General features: G+C 34.3%; 2 protein-coding genes across 3 annotated transcripts; both read right to left on the bottom strand.

Annotated features, from left to right (window-relative positions):
• Positions 1-1502: 1502 nt before the first annotated feature.
• On the bottom strand, positions 1503-14073 carry LOC113732596 (vacuolar protein sorting-associated protein 36-like). Of its 2 annotated transcripts, XM_072080632.1 has the most exons (9): positions 13370-14073; positions 11348-11551; positions 8841-8934; positions 8655-8712; positions 7935-8004; positions 3718-3853; positions 3553-3637; positions 2186-2239; positions 1503-2056 (listed from the first exon to the last, which is right to left on the bottom strand). In XM_072080632.1, exons 1-9 carry the CDS (start codon positions 13997-13999, stop codon positions 2053-2055), a joined length of 1335 nt encoding a protein of 444 aa, XP_071936733.1. In that variant the 5' UTR covers positions 14000-14073; the 3' UTR covers positions 1503-2052. The 2 variants fall into 2 exon arrangements, with proteins under 2 accessions (XP_071936733.1, XP_071936734.1); XM_072080633.1 differs by lacking the exon at positions 2186-2239 and having other exon boundaries at positions 1823-2056.
• A 2359-nt stretch (positions 14074-16432) lies between these two features.
• LOC113729225 (leucine-rich repeat receptor-like serine/threonine/tyrosine-protein kinase SOBIR1) lies at positions 16433-18159 on the bottom strand. The gene has a single exon (XM_027253549.2). It carries the CDS (start codon positions 18157-18159, stop codon positions 16609-16611), a length of 1551 nt encoding a protein of 516 aa, XP_027109350.1. The 3' UTR covers positions 16433-16608.
• Positions 18160-20416: the final 2257 nt, after the last annotated feature.

The following is a 20416-nucleotide window of genomic DNA, read 5'->3' as shown; positions in this document are numbered from 1 at the left end:
CTATGGGACACGTGTGGATTAGCCTGGATGCGTGCGTTTAGGATACCACATGTGGCTTCAGGAAAAAAAAAAAAAAAAAAAAAAGAAGTTCCGAATCAGCCAAGTTCAACTAAACCTGATCTAAGCTGTTGATCTGAAATTCATTTATATTTATTTTACATTTCAACTATGAATTTCAAATTCACGACTTAGATCAAATCAAGTTGAGCTCCGATGATCCAATCCGTCAATTGCATGATGCGGCTTCAGTTGCAACACCGGCCTTTGATCCCCAATCCGAAATCACCTGTGACACTTGCTTGAAAGGATTGCCGACCGTGGCAGTAGACTATCAGCTCTAAGACTTGACCCCAACTGAGGTATTGCTTGATCAGTCGATTGTCAGGAAAGCTAGCGAAGAATAGGCATTCAATGTCTGGGCATAAGATGCCGAAAAATAAATTGAATTCAAAATTAGCGTACCTTGGTTTAGATTCATCCAACAATATTGATGCCTAAACTTGGTTCATCACACCATTAGCTTACCGTTGTAATTCTTTTCCTTCCCAGACACCATGGCCCTTTTTAAACTACTTCCTTTAACATGCTTTTTGACTTAAACCTTATCAAAATTAGACTTGCTTCATCCAATTCACGAACTATATAAATGACAAACTGAAACTGAATAAAAGTTCAAAACAAACAAATCCTGTCAGACCATTGTCTTGGCTTTTAAATTGGCAGAACATCGAAAAAATAAAGGGGCCTCAACCAACAATACGCCAAAGCTGACATCTGAGATGTTTATCAAAGAAACTACTGACCAAAACAAACATCTAAGAAAATCAACCAGTCCATGATGGATGAAGAGTATTAGGCATGTCCACGGTCATCTCCTCAGTGACAGAGGAGAGTCTTGAAAAAGAAACAGCTGAATTCGATGGCAAAGCTTGGGAACAGGAAGCTTTTGGGTTGCAATATTCAGCAAGAGCATCAGATAATCTTGAACAATGTTTCTTAGACTTAATTTTTTAAGTGGGAACCTGAGAACACAATCCAGGTAGTGGTATCAAGATTACCTCTATTAGAGAGCATTCCATTACCCTAGTCATTGGATTACTCTTCATTTGCCACCCAAACATGCGAAAGCCTTGTACCCATACCCTTAATGAAATGACCCTCAATGGGGTGCTGAAAGTTCATGCAGAACGTGATCCTTGGCAAGTGTGATAACCTGAAAACTTCAGGCTGATCCCTTGCATATTATTTGCAAATTATATTTGGAATGTAATTTTGTAGCAATAAATCTCCGCAAGTTATGTCAATGGTTATAAACCTTAAGGAAGACTGATGCTACTCAGAAACATTATTCTTGAGAGAAGTCTCTTCTGATGTACAACATGCATTCTACAAGAGGTGAGATTTGAGCGACAAATTTAGGTTCAATAGGCAATAGCTACTTCTGAAACCAGTTGTCTAGTGTGTGTGTGTGTGTGTACACAAGCATCTATGAAACAGGACTGTGAAAATCAAACTCCTGTGATTGGAGAACATTTAAATGCCCACTGAAATCATCGAGAACCAGAAAGATTTCTGTTGCAAACTCCTTTCTTGAGTGAAAGGTCATATAACTTAAAACTATGGTGAAGCTGGCATCAATAAGACAAGGAACATTTCACAACTCAATTCAGAAATTATTCAAGTGATTTTCAACTGCAAAACCATATGAGAACTTCACACACTAGGGTACAACATTTATGTCACTTCACGAGGCAAGTCTTCCTCAGCGTGAAAGATGTAGTTATGCAAAAGACACTCACTGGAAGTTGATAACACCTTTCACTTTTCCAATAAGCAAGAAAATAGTAGGCTGTACCAATTTCACGTCTTTTAGTTTTCCAATTTTCATCAGGAAGAAGATGAATGGAGCGTACTTGACCTCTGTAGAAGCAACTCCGCCCAATGAAGCTCATGATCGCTCATAATGGGCTACTTAATTTAATAAAATCCCAAATAGAAGCAGCTTCCGTATGCCTTTTGGAATCTTTCCAAGGAAACCTAGGTTATCCTGCATCACCTGAAAGTTCCAGACAAACATACACTGAATTACAAGTCAACATTCTGACGAACGCTACCAAATAGATTCCCGCTTCGCTAAAATAAAGGTTGAGAAAAAACTGCACAAAAATTAAACAGTTAATTTTACCTGGAAATAGAGTTAGTGCTAATCCATGCCGCATAAATACTATAGTCTCTCACTCTGTTCAAAGTAAATATTAAATGATTAACAAAAGTAGGGTACTGACAATAACAAGTACAGCAAAATAAGACTTGAGAAAGATTATAAGAAAATGCAATATCAGCTATAGGCTTATAGCAACCTAATAAGACAACAAAAGGAAGCCTCTCCAGCATGAAAAATCTTAAAAGCAACAGAAAACAACCACAATTTTCAAGTTACCCCTATATGCACCGAGCTATAGAAGCACCACTAGCCACCTTTTACTCTCCAGTAATATGACAACATTGATGCAAAAATTATAATAAAAGGAAAAAGAAAATAGTTCACAATAGAGATAGATATCTTTTTCAAACTAACAGCCCACTTTAGTTCAGGTCACCTATATCTGTCACGAATAATAAATTTCCAATGACCATTGATGTCATGTCCTGATTACTGTGGATTTTTCAAGAAAAAGTTAGACAAGAAGCCACTCCAGTTGAAACTTTGTTGCTCTGATGCAAATGGAGAATAAGGGGCATCTTAATTAACATGTTCTTGATTCTTACTACAAATATCTTAACATGTTCTTGATTCCAGTTGAAACATCCTGCAGTAAGCTACTACATGTCAGGAACATCTATCGAATATCTTAATCGCAATCACATTAAACAAACTTACCATCAAAATTTGACTTTTCCAGAGGACATACAGAAACCATTCAGAACAGACTCAATCCTGGAGCCTTTCAACTTCCAATTTCCTTACGGACTCGAATACTTTTGACTCTCTCTATTACATCAATACTGTTGCTTCAAAATGATCATCATCTTCTAATCAAAATAAAAACTTTTCTGTCTAGAAATTTCTCAACGTAGCTCTAATATCTTTCTCCAATATTCTATACCAGAGTAATTGCACAGAAATATTTATCTTGCTGTCCAATAGCTGTTTAAGTTAAGGCAACTCTATTTACCCATCTCAACCAATTTGTAATCTATCCTTGCAACAACATGCCTAACGTCTTTCTTTGCTGATGTGAACTTGTCATCAATTTAATCAACCTAAGTCCCTGACCAGTGCATGAAGTAAAGAGCACAATTCAGATACAGCTAAGAACCAAGCATACGACACAGGATCTAAGGAGAAAAGAAGAAACACACCAAGAATAGAAAACCGCTCATCCAAAAAGGATACAAAGAGACATCAAGACAGACACCTCGTCTAAAGAGGCAACACAACACTCACACTTTGCAAAGGAAAAGAAAAGAAAAGAAAATCAATTAAATCAACACATAGAGGTAATGAAGAAGTTTTATCGATATCAAGTAGATGAAGCTAGTCTCACTTACAAGTATACGTCATCTGAATTGATATCCTGAAACAGATTAATATAAAACCGAAATCCATCTGGGCTTATGTCTCTGCACAACAATCCTGTAGGAAGCATTCAATAGCATATTATGCTAATTATATTGCCATGACATGCTATTGGAGAGAAATGAAAGAAAGCTTACCTTTGCCCTCAGCAGTAAGCAGATATTCCTTTGCCATTGCCGGGGCAACCCCCAAAGTCATTGCAGCATCACTAGCACTGACCCCACTCTGTAAAGCATCAGGCTTTGTCACCAAGGATCTAATTCTAGCAAATACCTACAATCAAGAGGAAGACTGAGAAAACAAGCAGACATAATACCATATGTATTATTAACAAATGTATAAGGGTCCAAGGTGGTTTTTTCCTTTACACCAAACAAGAAATATCCCAATCTGTAGATCTACATTACCATGACCAAGAAAAAACAGTTTTGTCCTATAACTATGTGAAATGTCAACCAAATTGAAGTTTCATGACCACAAGAAAACATTAGTTGACATTTCAAAAGGTCCCGTTACAGTATCAAACGACCTCCATCTAGCATAATCTGCAGACAGACAGCAAAAACTAGATATTTCAACATGGGAATGCTCTTCACCAATTCCCAATGAAATAAAAATTCTGGTATCCTCTCAAACTTTAGAATTTGAGATAAATGAAAAACAAGTCTCATGATAAATCAAAAGATTTGAAACTGTAGCTACATATTCTTGACCAAAGGTACTTCTGTTCCAGTACAAAGGTTGATAACAATTTTGCAAGTTCCATATATTGGTCCTAAGCAATTACGGACATAAATCATTGCTCTCATTTTTGGCAAAAGGTGATATGTGATTCTGTAGGTTATATTGATTCTCTTTTGGTATATTGATAGCTTAATCTTTGTAGAACACTTTTCATCTTTGAGAAAGGAGGACAATGCTCAGTATTTGTTTATGGAGGTTTTAACATCATGCTAGAGATATCTGCTTCTCTCATCATCTCCATTTCACAGTAAATTGTCATAAGAGACTAGACTGTATCAGCAGCAACTTTCAGCTTAATCATTCTCCCAAACAATCCTCCTCCACTGGAAATTATCTAGTTATCTCTATAAAAATAGCTGCTGCCTCTTCACTCACCTAGAACATTTTCTCCTTTTTATTTGCATAATCTAACTTTGGAACACTAATTTAAGTAGCAAAATCAATAATAGACAAGGGCCTTTTATCGGAAAAGGAAGGGAGAAATATTTGCCCGATTCATGGAATCCTACCAACCATTTTAGCTCCACAATGTGCCAAGTATATCAAAGGCATAGCACAACAAAAAGAAATGTAATATTAATGTAAGAAAAATAGTTCAACTACTGTATCACAGGAACAGAATAACGAAAAGAAATGGAGGATTAATAATAATTCCAAGGTTCTTAAATCGCAAGGGTGATCCTTTAAAAGGGCCAAACTGCAAGCATATACAAGCTAAAGAAGATAATTTTGAGATGAAATGCACATAAAAAAAGTGGGCTATGTTGTCCAAATCAAAGAAGCTTTGTAAATATAGCAGTAGCAAAATATATTTACTGCATTGTAATGTTAATTGACTCACTCACATACTTCATATCACAAACAGCAATGATTCCTCCACCTTCTCCCACAAAAATCTAAATCTAGCAAGCACAAGTTAGGGGTGTGCATTCGGTGCAAATTCGGTAATTCGGTGCACTGAATTCGGTGAATTCGGTTATTCTACCTGTAAAAATTTAAACCGTTTTCAATTCCGAATTGGGCATAACCGAATTCATTCCGCAACCGATTTCAAATTCGAAAACGGTAATGAATTCGGTTAAACCGAATTCATCTATGATTTATAAATTATTACTGATTTGATCCCTAAATTTATTCATAATTGAACACATTACTTATGTTCTAATCATTTTGTGGTTTAATTGGCATTTATTTGATCACTTATACCTAGAATCCTTAGTCTATGATTTAAGAAACACATAAAAAGTGATTAATTTAAACTAGAATAAACCTTAGACTATACAATGATTGGTGATAATTTATGAATTTATAATTTACAATGATTAATTATAAGCAATATTAGTTAGTAGTTACAATGAATTTATAATTTACACTAATTAATAATAAGTAATATTAGTTACAAACTTACAAATTACAATGATTAGTGATAAGTTATATTAGTTACAAACTTATAATTTATTTCAAATCAAAATAAAAACTTATTTACTTACACATGTTATTGTGAAAGTCAATACACTAATACATTGATTTGCAATTCACATACATTCACTTACAGTCTTACACTGCTTAGTTGTCTTGTTTATACTTAAAGCCTTAAGATTAGTAAATAGATAATATGAATTTTAGCTTATTTGATAACTTATGCCTAAAATCATTAGTCTATGATTTAAGGAACACATAAAAAGTGATTAATTTAAACTAGAATAAACCTTAGATTGTACAATGATTAGTGATAATTTATGAATTTATAATTTACAATGATTAATAATAAGTAATATTAGTTACAAACTTACAAATTACAATGAGTAGTGATAAGTTATATTACTTACAAACTTATAATTTATTTCAAATCAAAATAAAACTTATTTACTTACATATATTATTGTGAAAGTCAATACACTAGTACATTGATTTGCAATTCATATGCATTCACTTACACTGCTAACTACTTAGTTGTCTTATCTATACTTAAAGTCTTAAGAATTAAGATTAGTGAATAGATAATATGAATTTTTATGTTAAATATGTAGAGTACACTAATACTTGCAAGTTAGAGATTATGCATTCAAATATTCAATAATTCAAACATGAATGATGTATCAAATTACCAATATCTAAATTTAATTACTAATTATGTTAATTGTTTAATATTTAGTATTATACATATATGTGTTAATTATTATCTAATTCTAGTCATGTTACTCATGTATAAAATAATAAGTATTATAGTTATCTTATATTGTTATGTATTACTATATATTGGTATTATTATAGTCATATAACAATTAACAAATACTAAAATAATATATTGTACATTATTATATATTATTATTATTATAAGTACATGATATGATGATAAATTGATAATACCATATACTAATTATTATTAATAGCATTTACCTATATAATATAATAAATTATTAGTAGTATATACTAATACTAAATAGCATTTATCTATATATTATATAATTTTATATACCAATTTGGTAATTCGAATGCGGTAATGCGGTACCCGATTTCAATTACCGAATTTGAATGCGAAATCGGTTATTACCTAATTCATAATCTCATTACCTATTTCATACCATATTAGAATTCGGTGAATTTGATACGTACCGAATTTGTACCAAATTACCAAATATCCGATTTCAAATTACCGAATTGAATTTGAAATCGGTTATGAATTCGGTAAGAACCGAATTTGCTCACCCCTAGCACAAGTTTTCTCTTGGTAATTGAATTAAGTCCAGTCAAATATTTCTCATGCCAATGTACAAGGAAAAAAGTTAACCAGCACCAGCACAATATAGATCCTCTTATTTCATTCACATTTTCTTTTTCCTCCCTCCGAGTCATTAACTGCAACTCATCTCATTCTATCGAAGAACAATTCAGCTGTACAAAACACACCCAATTGTCTTCAGTGTAACATTAAAATCTAAAGGCCAATCCAAGGCATCTGCCAACAAGCCATACAACTTCCACCAACATCAAAGGTAATTTCGGTCACAGGCTCAAAGTGCACCAAGAAACAACATGAAGGCATCAGTGAACAGTATTTTATTCTACTCCAATAATGGAGTAGAATAGAGTAATAGAGTATATAATAGGTCATGCTTTTCATACTAAGTCTTTTGAAATAAAATGCATAAGCAAATACAAAAGTAAAAGCTTACCTAAATGCAGAGCGATCTAAATAAAAAATAAACTGATCCTTATGTAGCGGCTACATAGCACAATTATATAGAGTACCATACGCTTTCCAATATTTCCACTTAAGAACTGGAATAATTGAAAACTCTCCTACCTCAAAGTTCCACAACAAAACTAAAAGAATCATCATGGGATATTAACATCAGGGGGTCAACAGAACCTTTGGCAAAAGAACTTTTGTATAAAAGTTCTTGTGATCAGATAAGGACATAATATAACTTTTAAACAAAGTAGCATGTTTTTGTCATCAATTCTCTAACGTTTCATATAAAGTTTTAAAATATAAACAGATTAAGATCATTTAACCAAGCACCTCAAACCAAGAAGCAGGGCACAGAAAATGTAAACACACAGATACAGTGGATAAAATTGAACTCAATATGAGTAAAGAAATTACCTCATCATCACTGTGAGCCTTATTCTGGATGACCATAACACCACTATCAAATTTCCGAAGCATCACCGGCCTGGAGAAGGAGAGCAGAAGAAGAAAGACAAAAAACATTTTTATCAACTTTTTTTAATGAATCTTCACTTTAAAGTGAGTACTTCCAAGTGGATTGTACATATAGTTCATCATTCACATGGTATCATCACGCTTTAGTGGCAGTCTTTTTACACTTGCTTTATTTTCTTTGTTTGCTGTTGGAGGCTGCAATGCTCAAGTAAAGAAGTCCTCGGGAGGTAGCCGGAGTTTTGTCGGTCAAAAATCAGATTTAGGGTATGGAAGCGTGTTGGACCCATTTCTTTTGTTAATAAGAAATTATTAGTCTTGATATGGTTTGCACTCTATTCTCTTGCAAAAAATTTTATGGAAGATATTTCAAATCTGTTTAGTACCTTATCAATAAATATTACACATCCTAAATACACTTTAGAAATAAAAATATTTTTTACATCAAGAATGATATTTCAAATATGTCTGCATACGTACAGGTGCACTGAGCACTTTATTTTTTATTTAGAGGTTGTAGTTCTCAATTGAATCTGGATAATCTTGACGAGACTCTTGGCAATAAAATACTGTGAAGCTGAAAGTAACTGCTTAGCTGGTCCCATGCACGCACAAGCTTAGTGCTAATATAATTATTCTAGTTCAAGATAGTGCAGAACTTACACATCAAACTTCTCCCACAGAGAACATGCTTGAAGCAAATCATCAGGTGATATTAATTCTGCACCAAATAAGAAGCATTGTCACATAGGAAACCAAAAGCACTGAAGGTGAAGGATATACATGTACATAGAAGAAAGAACAATAAGAACATGAGACGATGAGCATGGATGTATTACAAAATAGAACCTGTGCCACGAGCCCGGTTGAAAAGGCAATAGACATCTATGAGATTAATTGTTCCTCCAGCTCTCTCTAAGGGAATCCTAACAAAATCTGCCAACTAAGAACCAACAGGAGTGACTTGGGGCACATTAAAACAAAATCAGTACGAAGAAAAATAGCATCAAGAGTGATTGACATGCAAGTTTAGATACACCCCCCAAGAAAAAGGTAGCGAGCCACCTATCACCGCATGAATAGGATAAATCAATGCATTGACTCATAAATAGCATACACTATTATAGGGTAAACTAACAGCTCAACTAACAAAAGAATGTCAATAAATTTTTTTTTTCCCCCTCCCTTAGCAAGATGTGATGAACAGAATTTCCTAAACATGCAACATGGATAAGTCATCATCCAAGATGCTTTCAAGAAATAATATTAAGAGGTCCAAGTTGTTACTCTCGAATACAATACTGTTCATACAAATCTTTAGAAACTACAAAGTACACCAAAAGTGATACATTATGGGCAAATGTTCGAGGATTTTGTCACACATACTACCTGAATTTTTCTTCTGCATGGGATTAACAAGGTATGTCAAGTCTCCAGGTAAAATGAAGGTTAAGAAAAGGATCACATATAATATGCCCCCACTTGAACTATAGTTGGGTACCAGATTGCTAGCTTGCACTATAGTTTTCAGTTTTACCAAATTAGTCCAACTTAGTAGACAACACCTAACCCTGTCAAAATTGCAAGCCAAAAAGACTAACTCACCCTTATTATTCTTATGAGTTTTCAGCACATATTTTTGGGGACATTTACTCGTGCATTTTTTTTCTCGAAACCAAATAGCACTCAACATGTAAATAATAAAATTAAAAACACATACACACAAGTCATCTCCCCCATTCATACAGAAACAACAACGATCTCTCACTTCCTCTGTCTTTCTTGTTTTTCTCGAACAAATTGGTGACAAAGATGATGGCTCTAAAAAATTAGCTTTCCAGCTTCCATTAAAGATTGAAGGGTAGCAAAAAAAGTTTGAAACTAGTTGTACTTCAACGGGTAAATATAACCAATTAGTATTTCAAGGTTAGCAATGTGATAGCAACATATACTTCCACGGGAGGGGGGGTTACTGTATGACGCAAGCATTTAACGAATCGTGATCCAGACGTTCACTGAGAAAATTCACCATATCAATTTTGCCCAGCAAATTAGGTGGAAATACACAAGATTGCTCAAACAAGAAGATAAGCGAGATCCACATAAGAGGTCTCAAAAGAATATTAATACCAGGTACATGAACACCATAGATGAGAAAGCCTATACCTTAGACAACGTGGAGCTAAAGCAGACAAGGATAGTAGAGAAGATGGAGATTATGGAAGATTATTCAAGCTCTGCACTTAAATTTCAAGAAATTTATTTATTTGATACTCAGAGGCCCATGAGATGGTAACAGAAAAAGATATCAGAGTGCTTCCTGAGGAGAAGTATGGACTTATAACAGCATGAGCATGCATAATTCCAACACCAGTTCCGCAAGAAAGTGATTTTGGCTTGAACACACCAATACCAACAATTACAGTGAAAAAAATTTAAAAGCATATTTTATCCCAAAGTCACCTTCATGCCATAAATTTTTTTGTTAAAAGTTTAAAGCATCTGTGCATACGAGTCATGTGTCACTGGTGCAACTTAGATAGCTAAAAGTTACAAAAGCTTCTACCTTTAGGAAATTTTTGACAATTCAAACCGCAATTCTCAACCAAAAGTAGGGAAGCAGTTTCCGACTTCACAACCTTCTGAAAACTATGTTGATCAGTTAATTCCTCAATAGCTTGTCAAATAATAGATTTGATGCTAACAAGGAAAACTGCATTAAGTAACAACAGCAATATAAACTAGTGTTAAGGATCAATAGTCAAATGATTGCTATCTAGGGACAAGAAGAAGATAGAAGTTAGTCATAAGATACTGCAGGAAGATTGGATCCATATTTCCTTTTTGTGAAGAAATTATGACAAGCTTCTATTGTTCAAATCTCAAGGTATTTAAAGCCTGCAAATTATGCAGCTTTGGTTCAGATTTTGTTACCACAACGTCATCCTTCTAATATCACATGTATCACATAGAAGCCTTTACACTAAAGCCTGTAATGTCGGCAAAGATGTCACAAGACTAAACAAAATGAACTTTCTTTCTCCTTTTTATTTAACATTGAGTGTTCAGTAATAACTTGTACAACCTTAGAAAGCTCACTGGCAGACACAAGAAAACCACCAAACCCATTCAGTTGCATTAGCAACCAATCACCAACATGGAACATATATTACACATTTCAAAAAATAAAAAGCTGCACAAGTCAGGATGCAAAGATCAATATTGAAGGATGTCAAGAATGATACATGCTGTATCACTTCAGCTCCTGGAAGTTCAAGAGCATTTCCAGTATTTAGTTTGCATCAATTCAAATTACTAAGGTCTTGATAAATAAAGAAGGGCAACAAAGGGTAAACCTGGCGTGATAACTGTTGATGGTACAAAGCACCAGCAGACTCTTTTGTAACTGGAGATGCAATACCTACACTTAATAACCAATCTTGCATCTCTTCTTTGGTACCCAGTTCATCTTCGGCTGCCCCAGTTGCTTGATTATTTGAACCAGCGAGAAGCTTTAACCTCATTTTCTCAGCTAGCATAACCATCTCCTTAGCCTTGCTCTGCAAGCAAATTGATCTTTTACCACCAAATTTTAACCAATGCATATCATTCTCGTCAGCTAAAAGTTATGTTACTAATATGAAACCAAACAGGTTGATATGCACTTCCAGCTGAATTGGAGATCTACCATAATGTATACAAAAACAAAAAAATGTCAACTAGTAAACTATGTAAACGGCATGTACAAAGAGGTAATGGAATTCTGTTATATCATAGCAACACAACATACATTTTCAGGGATCAAATTTGTACTCCATCCAACTTTGTGAACAAACAGAACTTAGAATTAGAACTCATGAGCAGATAACGTAATTTCTGTTCATTGTGTCACAATTTTGTTCAAGTGTCTAAATATGCGAATTCTCCTCCAGGGCCTATCTACATTGCCAGCTGCAGCTCATATGAAGTATTATGGTGCTAAAATTTGGATGTATAACTACTGGTAATCTAATTGTTATTTAATCCCTCTCAGGCCAAGGAATGAAAATCTCGTCTCCCCATCCTTTTCCCTGTCATTATAGGTTGGCAGATACCAGGATACAACCAAGAGGCCCATAATTAAGAAGAAGCCAGTAGTCTTGAAATCAATATAGAGTGATGGATCCACTCATAAACTGATTAGATGATCTTGTAAAATAGTGAAACCCTGCAGAAATTCATTAGTCTTCATATTGATAATGTTAGCATAGATGTCAAAATGTATACTGATAATTAAGGTTCTGGGAAAAGCAAAAACTGTTTCTGGAATCAATTTCTCCAATGGTCTACTATAAAAGCTTTACCAAACATAGTCTTTTGCAATTTCGTAGGCACTCCTTGAAAACCAAGACAATTTAGGCAAATGAAGCAAAGCACATGTGCAAATAATTTAGTAAGAACACCTCTTCTCTCTACTTCCCCAATTTTCCAGGGCTGCTTCTCTACGGCTGAACTTCTTCAGTCTCAAGCCTGCCCTCAACAAAATGGAAAATGGAAGAAAAGCTCCTTGCCCTTAGCTCATTCCAAATTTTCTTCATCTTTTCAACATAACTTTTAAATTTGAAGACAAAGAAAAAACACCAAAAAAAAAACCCAAGGTGAAAATTAGAATCAAACAATTAGCGCCCTTCACTCTTATCTTTTTTATTCACTTCAACGATGTAATTTCTATGTTTCCTCCACATTTTCTTGCACTTTTTTGCTTACATTAATTTGATACAGCAAAATGCAAATTAAGACAGCTTCTCTTCAGTAAGTCCAATTAGTCAGCAATTAAGTACTAAAAACTCCCCAATGGCACCTAAATGCAAATATACAAAAGACGACAAGTTAAAATTAGATTGAAGTGATAATACAATCTCATACACTAGCATTTGCAGTACGAGTAAGCATGGTTTTCTAATACTAAAATTTGTCTATAGACTGGCAATCATAGTTCTTAATGCTACTAAATCACACATATAAAGGGCAATCATTTCCTTCTGAAAACCACTCCTTTTTTCATGTACAAAGACTATCATGCTTGACTAATGCTAAGATTGGTATGTAAAGGGTAACCTTACTCCCCTACTTGCACCACATTTAACATGTAAATGGCAATCATGCCTTTCCAAAACTACAATTCATCTCCATAATCTTTTTTCATAGAACCTCATTAACACATTGGCAATTTTACCCCTTTTATTCTACCAATTTGGCATGGAAAGGCCAGTCACTTTTCTAATCCTACATTTCCCATCCATAATGTTCTTTCTCAAACTAGCAAAAATATATCCAATTTGGAGCAAAGGGAATACTATTCCGCATGCATACAGCGGGTTTGTGTGATACTTACATACCATGAGAGCATTCAGGTCTTGAAATGCATCCTGCAAACTTTTATCAGTACTTTCCCACATTTCTTGCTCCTTCCTCAAAATCCCTGCAACTCCAACCACCGGCATCCTCAGCGCCAAGCTCCCCTCTCCACTCCGGGACCCCGAACTTGACCCCGCCTCAGCTCCACTTGCACCAACCTTAATCTCCTCCCAAGCCCTCACCTTCAATGCCTCCCAGAACTTCCCAAGAAACGCCTCTGGGTCCGATTTTCCTCTCAAGACCAAAGCAATTACGATCGATCTTAAGCCCTTTTCGTCTACTCTCCCCTCGGAAGTCACTGAGACCTGGAATCTTATCCTAGGGGTTGAAAATACAGATTTAATCGACTTTTTTAGTGAAAAAATGTGGGAGACGGCGGAAAGCGGGATGTGTACAGGGGTGGGAGATGAAACTGGGGTGGAGTTGGGAAGCCATAGGAGGCGGTGATTGGTGAGAATGAGGAGACCGGATTTAAGGTGGGGAAAATTAGGGTTTTCTTCTGATAAAAGGTCGACGGAAGAGAGCAGACTGCTTTCAATTTCGCCCGGGTAGAGAACTGGCCGGCCACTTGCCGTTAATTCCGCCGTCGGTAGGTAGTTTCCGGCGGCCATTGTCGTGCGGTAATCGACTTCTAAAATTTGTAACGACAACCGTTTTATTGAATAAATAAATTACAAAAAATGTCCTATCAGTATGGTTAACCTAATTTGCACTTTAAACCCTTATAAATAAGGGGTTTGTTTGGATTGTAAGTTATTTGAGATATTTTTACTGTAGCACTTTTTGTGATGTGATGTATGTGAGATGAAAAAATAATTGAGAAAGTAAAAGGTGTATTTGAAATTGTAATGATGATGTAAGCAAATATACTTGGGGAAATAAAGATCAATCCAAACAAACCCAGTTGAAGAGAAATCAAATTGTCTTGTGGTAAATCAAATTTTTAGAAAAAAAATTTAAAATAGTTAATACTATTTTTTGAAATTTTTATAGAAAAATATAATATAACGATAATAATTTGATACATATGAAATAAAGATGTGAATGAAAAATATGTTCATATAAAATTTAAAAAACTTTTAAGAAAAAATGACAATCTAAACAAGACTAGAAAATCGGAAAAAATAGATTTTTATAAAGAGGGTTCAACTTTTACGTAATTTAGTTTTGGAGTATATGTTACTGTTTATAACCATAAATAGAAAAAAGATTAATTATTTTTGAAAAGTAAAATTATGAAATTATTCTTGGTGCCACGTCTCTTAATACAAGAGACTATATATATATATATATATATATATATATATATATATATATATATATATATATGCACATATCTCAATTTAAATATATACATTACATATCTCGATTTAAACATACACATTCAAATGTAAATAAGTATCCACTAATGTACGTATTTTTATTCATTAAAGTACATGTTACAATTTAACAAAGTTCACGTCGTTATGAGGATAATTTTATCATTTACAAATAAATTTGTTATCTTTTTTAATCATTTAATGGTAACTCATATTCCAATTTCCCCTTTTTTCTTTTTTTTAACAGGGTATAAAGTAATTTCAATTTTTGATAAAAAAAAATGTTCTTTTTGTTTTCTCTTTTTGTTTTCAGTTATCTTTTCTTTCTCATTCCCTTTTTTTTTCTCTCTCTCTCTCTTTTCTTTACTCCATCAACATGCCTCGGCGCTTGCTCTCTTATCCCAGGGTACACCTTCAATAAATTCCAACATTGAAGCCCAGAAAGTTAAAACAATGACAAAACCATGATCAAGTAATTTGCAATGATGCCGAAAAAGAAAAGCCTGAGCCATATGCTACAACAACGTTGTCGTTTTCGTAGCTATGCGCTGTGATCATCTTGTGTTCCTTTTTATGTTTTTCTCAATGAAATTTCAGTCTATTCATGTTTTTTAACTATTGGCATCACTTTCTGTAAATTTGTATAAGATTTGATGATGATTAATTTCAGTTTAAAAAAAGAGGGAGAATCGTGGCTCTTTTTGGCCCATTTGGCTAGCCTCATGTAATTTTTTAAATATATATAATTACGATTCGCATGAAAATGAATTAGGGTGTAGTTTCATAAAAATTTTGAGAGGAGTTTCATAACAATTCACTGCTGCATAACGGTAGCGGCCGATGGCAACAGTAATAGTGTATGGTTGTTTCCTTCGCCAGAATTTAGTAGAGAAAATCAACCTTTTTTCTGAAAATTTATTTTTACCCTAAATCTTCCTAAATCTATAGTATGGCCTAAATTTTGTTTATGGTTTCATTTTACCTCATTCTAAAGGGCAAATTGATAATTTTAACATTGTTTCATTTAAAAACTTCGAAATTTCTCATTTGACTATTAAATCTAAATGAAAAACTGACAGTTTCATTTTATTCAAAATTATAAGGGATTAAAGTGTAAGTTTATGAATTATTTGGAGGTAAAAGTGTATGTCCGATAAAATATAAGTGGTTGTTTTCGTATTTTACTAACAGAATTGTTCAGTGGGATGTTTGGGCTTTGGTAGCTCAAAAAAAAAAAAAAAAAACAATTTCAACTGCCCAAAAGCTTGATTAGACCAATAGCCCCAAGATAAAATTGAAAACTAACTTGATTGGTTTAACTAGTTTTTACCGAGTTTATCTGGCTTTTTATCTTTTTTCATTTTGCTATACAATTAGACCATCACCATAGCTAGTTTGCGGTTCAATCAATTAAGTCAGCTAATCACCATGCACTCCCCGTGCCAAGAAGAGTCCCTTTAAAACTCTTCTATGCATGAGATTGAGAATTCAAACTCTGTCTAGTGTATCAAACAAGAAGTATAGTGCTTCTTATTTTTAAAAAATTAAGAAAATGCAATAATGCATTTATTTGGTCTGGTGGTTCAACTCCAACTCCAATATAGTTTTGTTTAGGCTCGCCTTCCCCCCAATAGAATAAGAATAAGTTAGATAGTTACCATTGTAACAAAAAAAAAAATTAAACCATTCGATTGTTTGAGATAATAAACACTAGCACATTGTAAGTAGGTGAGGGGTAGAATTTGTCATTTCTCATAAAAAAAATTAACAATAAAAGAATAAAATCTTATTCTTTATTCCTCCACGTGAATAATTTGAGGTTACATAGCATACCTTATGTGATTGAAAGTGGATCAAAGTGATAATTTTCTATTACTCCTTTCAGTCTTTCACTCTCTCCCTCATCTCCTGCCTGAATGGGGAAAATGCGAAGCCAGCATGGTTCTAACATCAGTGCTACTTGGCCTTTCATTTGGTTCGTCCGAAGAACAAGTACAGGCAAGTTTGAGGGCTAAAAACAACACATTTTCATGACCATTTCCCATAAGATTAGGATCAATTGCTCGCCATGGATCACTAGAAGCCGCGACATTTCTCATCCATTTCACCATGTTCATCTCTTCTGTGTGCTGGAAGAAGTCATCTTTTGGAAGCTTTCCCATTACTAGAGCTGCCAAGACTACTCCAAAGCTGTAAATATCACTCTTCTCTGAAAACATTAGCGTCTCATGATACTCTGGCGCCATGTATCCTACTGTTCCTGCCACATTACTCATTAGATGTGTGTTAATTTCTGGAAATGCTTTTGAAAGCCCAAAATCTGTAATTTTGGCCTCCATATCGTCATCAAGAAGGATATTTGCTGGCTTTAAATCTCTGTGAATGATGCGCGGAGTAATATCCGTATGCATATATTTCAGCCCTTCAGCTATTCCCAATGCAATTCGATGCCTCGACAACCAACATAGTTTTTCGTGCCCTTTTGAAACTCGATAGATTAGATCTTCAAGGCTACCGTTCCTCATGTACTCGTAGACTAAATAATGGCACTTAGCTTGCGGCACATGGGCTAATAGAGGAAGCAGATTACGATGTCTTATTAGGCCAACTGTCTTGATTTCTTGTTTAATTTGACGCATTTTCTTATCCAAAAGTTTGCTGTCTTCTTCAGTTAGCTCCCTAGTAGTCTTATGGGGCTCAGCAATTCTCTTTATGGCAATCCTTCTTTCTGGTAATTCGACCCGGAAGACTTCACCGCATCCACCTTTGCCAATGAAATGTCCAAGTGAGGCCAAGTTATCTTCTTTCTTCAGGAAAGCCAATTCTGGTGGATGAATCAGTCTTGTAAAAGTAGTCACGCCTTTTCTCTCCACAACAACTTTAGGTTCTTTAATGCACCTGAGCATGATTGAGCTCAAGAATATTGAAAATGACAGCCCTGCTAGGCCTCCTACTAAAATCCCAACCCAAAAAATCCAGCCATCTATCTTCATTCTTTTGTGGTGATGTTTGAGAGGTTGTGCTAATGCATTCAGCTGCAAGGGAGGTTGAGCAATAAATCTTGTAGGGTGTTGATACCTCCTCATCTGATTCTCAATGAAGATGTAACGTTTGGAGTTCTTTATGGTAGATTCTGGCATTGGAGTTCTGAGATGTCTGTGCCAAATAATGTTTAAAAACTGACTGCAAATGAGTTTTCCACTGAAATAGTAATTAGCGCAAGAGAACTTTGGGGAGTTAGGGAAGCATTTCAAGGAAGCTGTTAAGATCCCAACAAAGTTGCATGGGCTTTGGACGAAAGCATAATCTTGACCCTTGGAGCTCATCCCCTCCAGGATAGCCAATACAACTTCGTGGCCTTGAGGATAAAGCTCTAATTTGGATTGTGCGATAAAGATTAAAGAGAAAAATGAAAGGAAAGAGAGCTGGATTCTTGGACGAGGCAACGCCATCTACTTTGCTTTTAGTTATTCATATGAAACTAGAGATTTTATGGCACGCTAGCTAGTTTCTGTCTCCCAGCACTTAAATGCTTAGCACTTAAGTGGTAGGGTCTCTTAGTTGTGGAAACCGCGTTCCTTTTTTCATGTTTTAGCCTCGAGGTTGTGATATATTTCTAGGGGAGAAAATAACAGATAAATACTAAAAAAATAGCTCACTTTATGATTTTTAAGGAATCCCATATTTATGTTCATCGTTTATACATACTATAAGTGAATTCTTCTTGAAAATCTATGAACAAGTTAATACAAAAAACAAGGAAATTCCGTCGTGATTTTAAAGTTGATAGACAATGAATAATGCATAACATACATATGAACAATGAATAATGTATACACATTAATTACAACTCAACTCACATTACAACTAGTTGCCCTTCAATAGGGATGAATACTAAATTCAATTAGAATAAATTTAGATTTAGTGAGACTTGAACTAATTACTTTTAATTCGTGGGCCAGAGCACTTGTTCAAGAAACTTTTTTGCTGTCTCATAAATTAATTTATCCTACAATATTGTAACTGTAAAATTGTTTCTAATGTCACTTTTCAAATACCAAAAGCACATGTTTTTCAGAAAATTGCTTCTAGAAAACTTTCAAACACTTTCTTCAACCACTTCTTCTTCTTCTTCTTCTTCTTCTTAATCTCATATGTATGTTTGTCTCAAAATGTACTACAAAATATATTTCTATCAGCTCTTGAAAAATATTCCTTGTCAACGAAGCCCTAAGAAAATGAATAATTAGAATATGTAAATGCTGTTCGGAGATCAGACAAAGACACCTTTTTTCTTATACTAATTGTTACCGAATGTCACTGAAAAAATGGAGTCCACATAATCGAGTATTCATTGTCTGCCATTGGCTATTCTAGAAGACAAATTTTTTGTTTCACTAAATAAAAAATTATAAATCATAAAGCTGACTTAACCTACATCTAAGGTCAGCAAATTATTAGCTAACGTACACGTTGTAATTGGATAGAGCATTATTTGAATAGAGCATTATTTGAAATATTATTTGGAATAATTACTGTAGCACTTTTTGTGATGTGATGTATGTGAGATAAAAAGTAGATGGAAATATAAAAAAGGTGGATTAAAAAATGTGTTTATGATGCAAGCGAAATATTATTTGGGATAATTTAGCAATCCAAACACCATGTTTTTTACATGTGATTTGAACATAAAAGTAATCAGTTATGTATTGCAACTATGCCTGTTTGTTGTACTTCATCAAGATTTGGGGTATACATACATAAAAAGCTGTATTTTTACAAGATTTAATGTAAATAAATAAAATTCATATGCACAATTAAGTAATAGAAATGTATATATCAAATTATTTAAGATAAGCAATAAATATACACGACAAACACCAGTGGTGGTTGGACCAGGTAGATGGGACATGTGACTCCAAGAATGCAAACTATACGAGAATTATGTAAAAAATTGCTAAACCACACAGATGGAATGTGTATTTTACCCAAAAAAAAAAAAAAAAAAGGCACGGCTACCATAACCACACACAACTATACAAACTAAAACTGCACCTTTACTACTCCCCATTTGTCTATTTCTAACTTACCAAGTATATTGTCACAGTTTGCACCACATGACTCTACTATCCGTATTGCTTGTCTCTTCTTCAGATAAGAAAACGAAATTACGCGGTGGATGCTACTTTGGCAACCCAAGGGCCTCTTGATTTTAAGTCTTTTGAATTTCTTTGTCAATTCAAGTGTATCTTCTCTGCTTTGCTAGGAATTTTCTTTGTATTTTCGTTCAAACTTATGAAGAAAACATATCCAACCTCTTAATTTGTTAGGATAAAGATAAGGGCAGGTAGGGGGGCAAACTTGCCAATGCCCATTGACTAATGTAGACCAAAGAAAATGAAATCTCTTTTGCTAGGAACAAAGTTGCTTATGTTTTATCATCTTATGCCACGTCTTGCAATTCAGTTAAAATCCTACGAAACTCACCTCCTGAGTTTGTCAAACAACTGACACCGGACGACTTTCGATAAATCTCTTAATAAAATTTGCATTTTTCTTTAAAAGGAAGAAAAAAACGTAGACCAATGAAAGGAAAATGAGGTTAAATTTCCATGAAGTATCCGAGTTGTCCGCTTCTTAGCCAAACAAATAGATGTTAAACAGCAGCTAGGAGGGGTTAAATGCTTCGAAGATTCAAAGAACTCTACA

Source organism: Coffea arabica, chromosome 2e (assembly GCF_036785885.1).
Source record: "Coffea arabica cultivar ET-39 chromosome 2e, Coffea Arabica ET-39 HiFi, whole genome shotgun sequence".
NCBI classification, from domain to species: domain Eukaryota; kingdom Viridiplantae; phylum Streptophyta; class Magnoliopsida; order Gentianales; family Rubiaceae; genus Coffea; species Coffea arabica.
This window is presented reverse-complemented; position numbering and strand designations above follow the sequence as displayed.

What these genes read in the sequence shown, in the direction of transcription:
- LOC113732596 (XM_072080632.1), bottom strand. Translation starts at nt 13,999, where the DNA reads ATGGCCGCCGGAAACTACCTACCGACGGCGGAATTAACGGCAAGTGGC. An exon ending in ATCAACAGTTATCACGCCAG is followed by an intron (nt 8,935 to 11,347) that starts GTTTACCCTTTG and finishes GTTGGTTCTTAG; the next exon opens with TTGGCAGATTTTGTTAGGAT. An exon ending in CAACCGGGCTCGTGGCACAG is followed by an intron (nt 8,713 to 8,840) that starts GTTCTATTTTGT and finishes TATTTGGTGCAG; the next exon opens with AATTAATATCACCTGATGAT.
- LOC113729225 (XM_027253549.2), bottom strand. Translation starts at nt 18,159, where the DNA reads ATGGCGTTGCCTCGTCCAAGAATCCAGCTCTCTTTCCTTTCATTTTTC.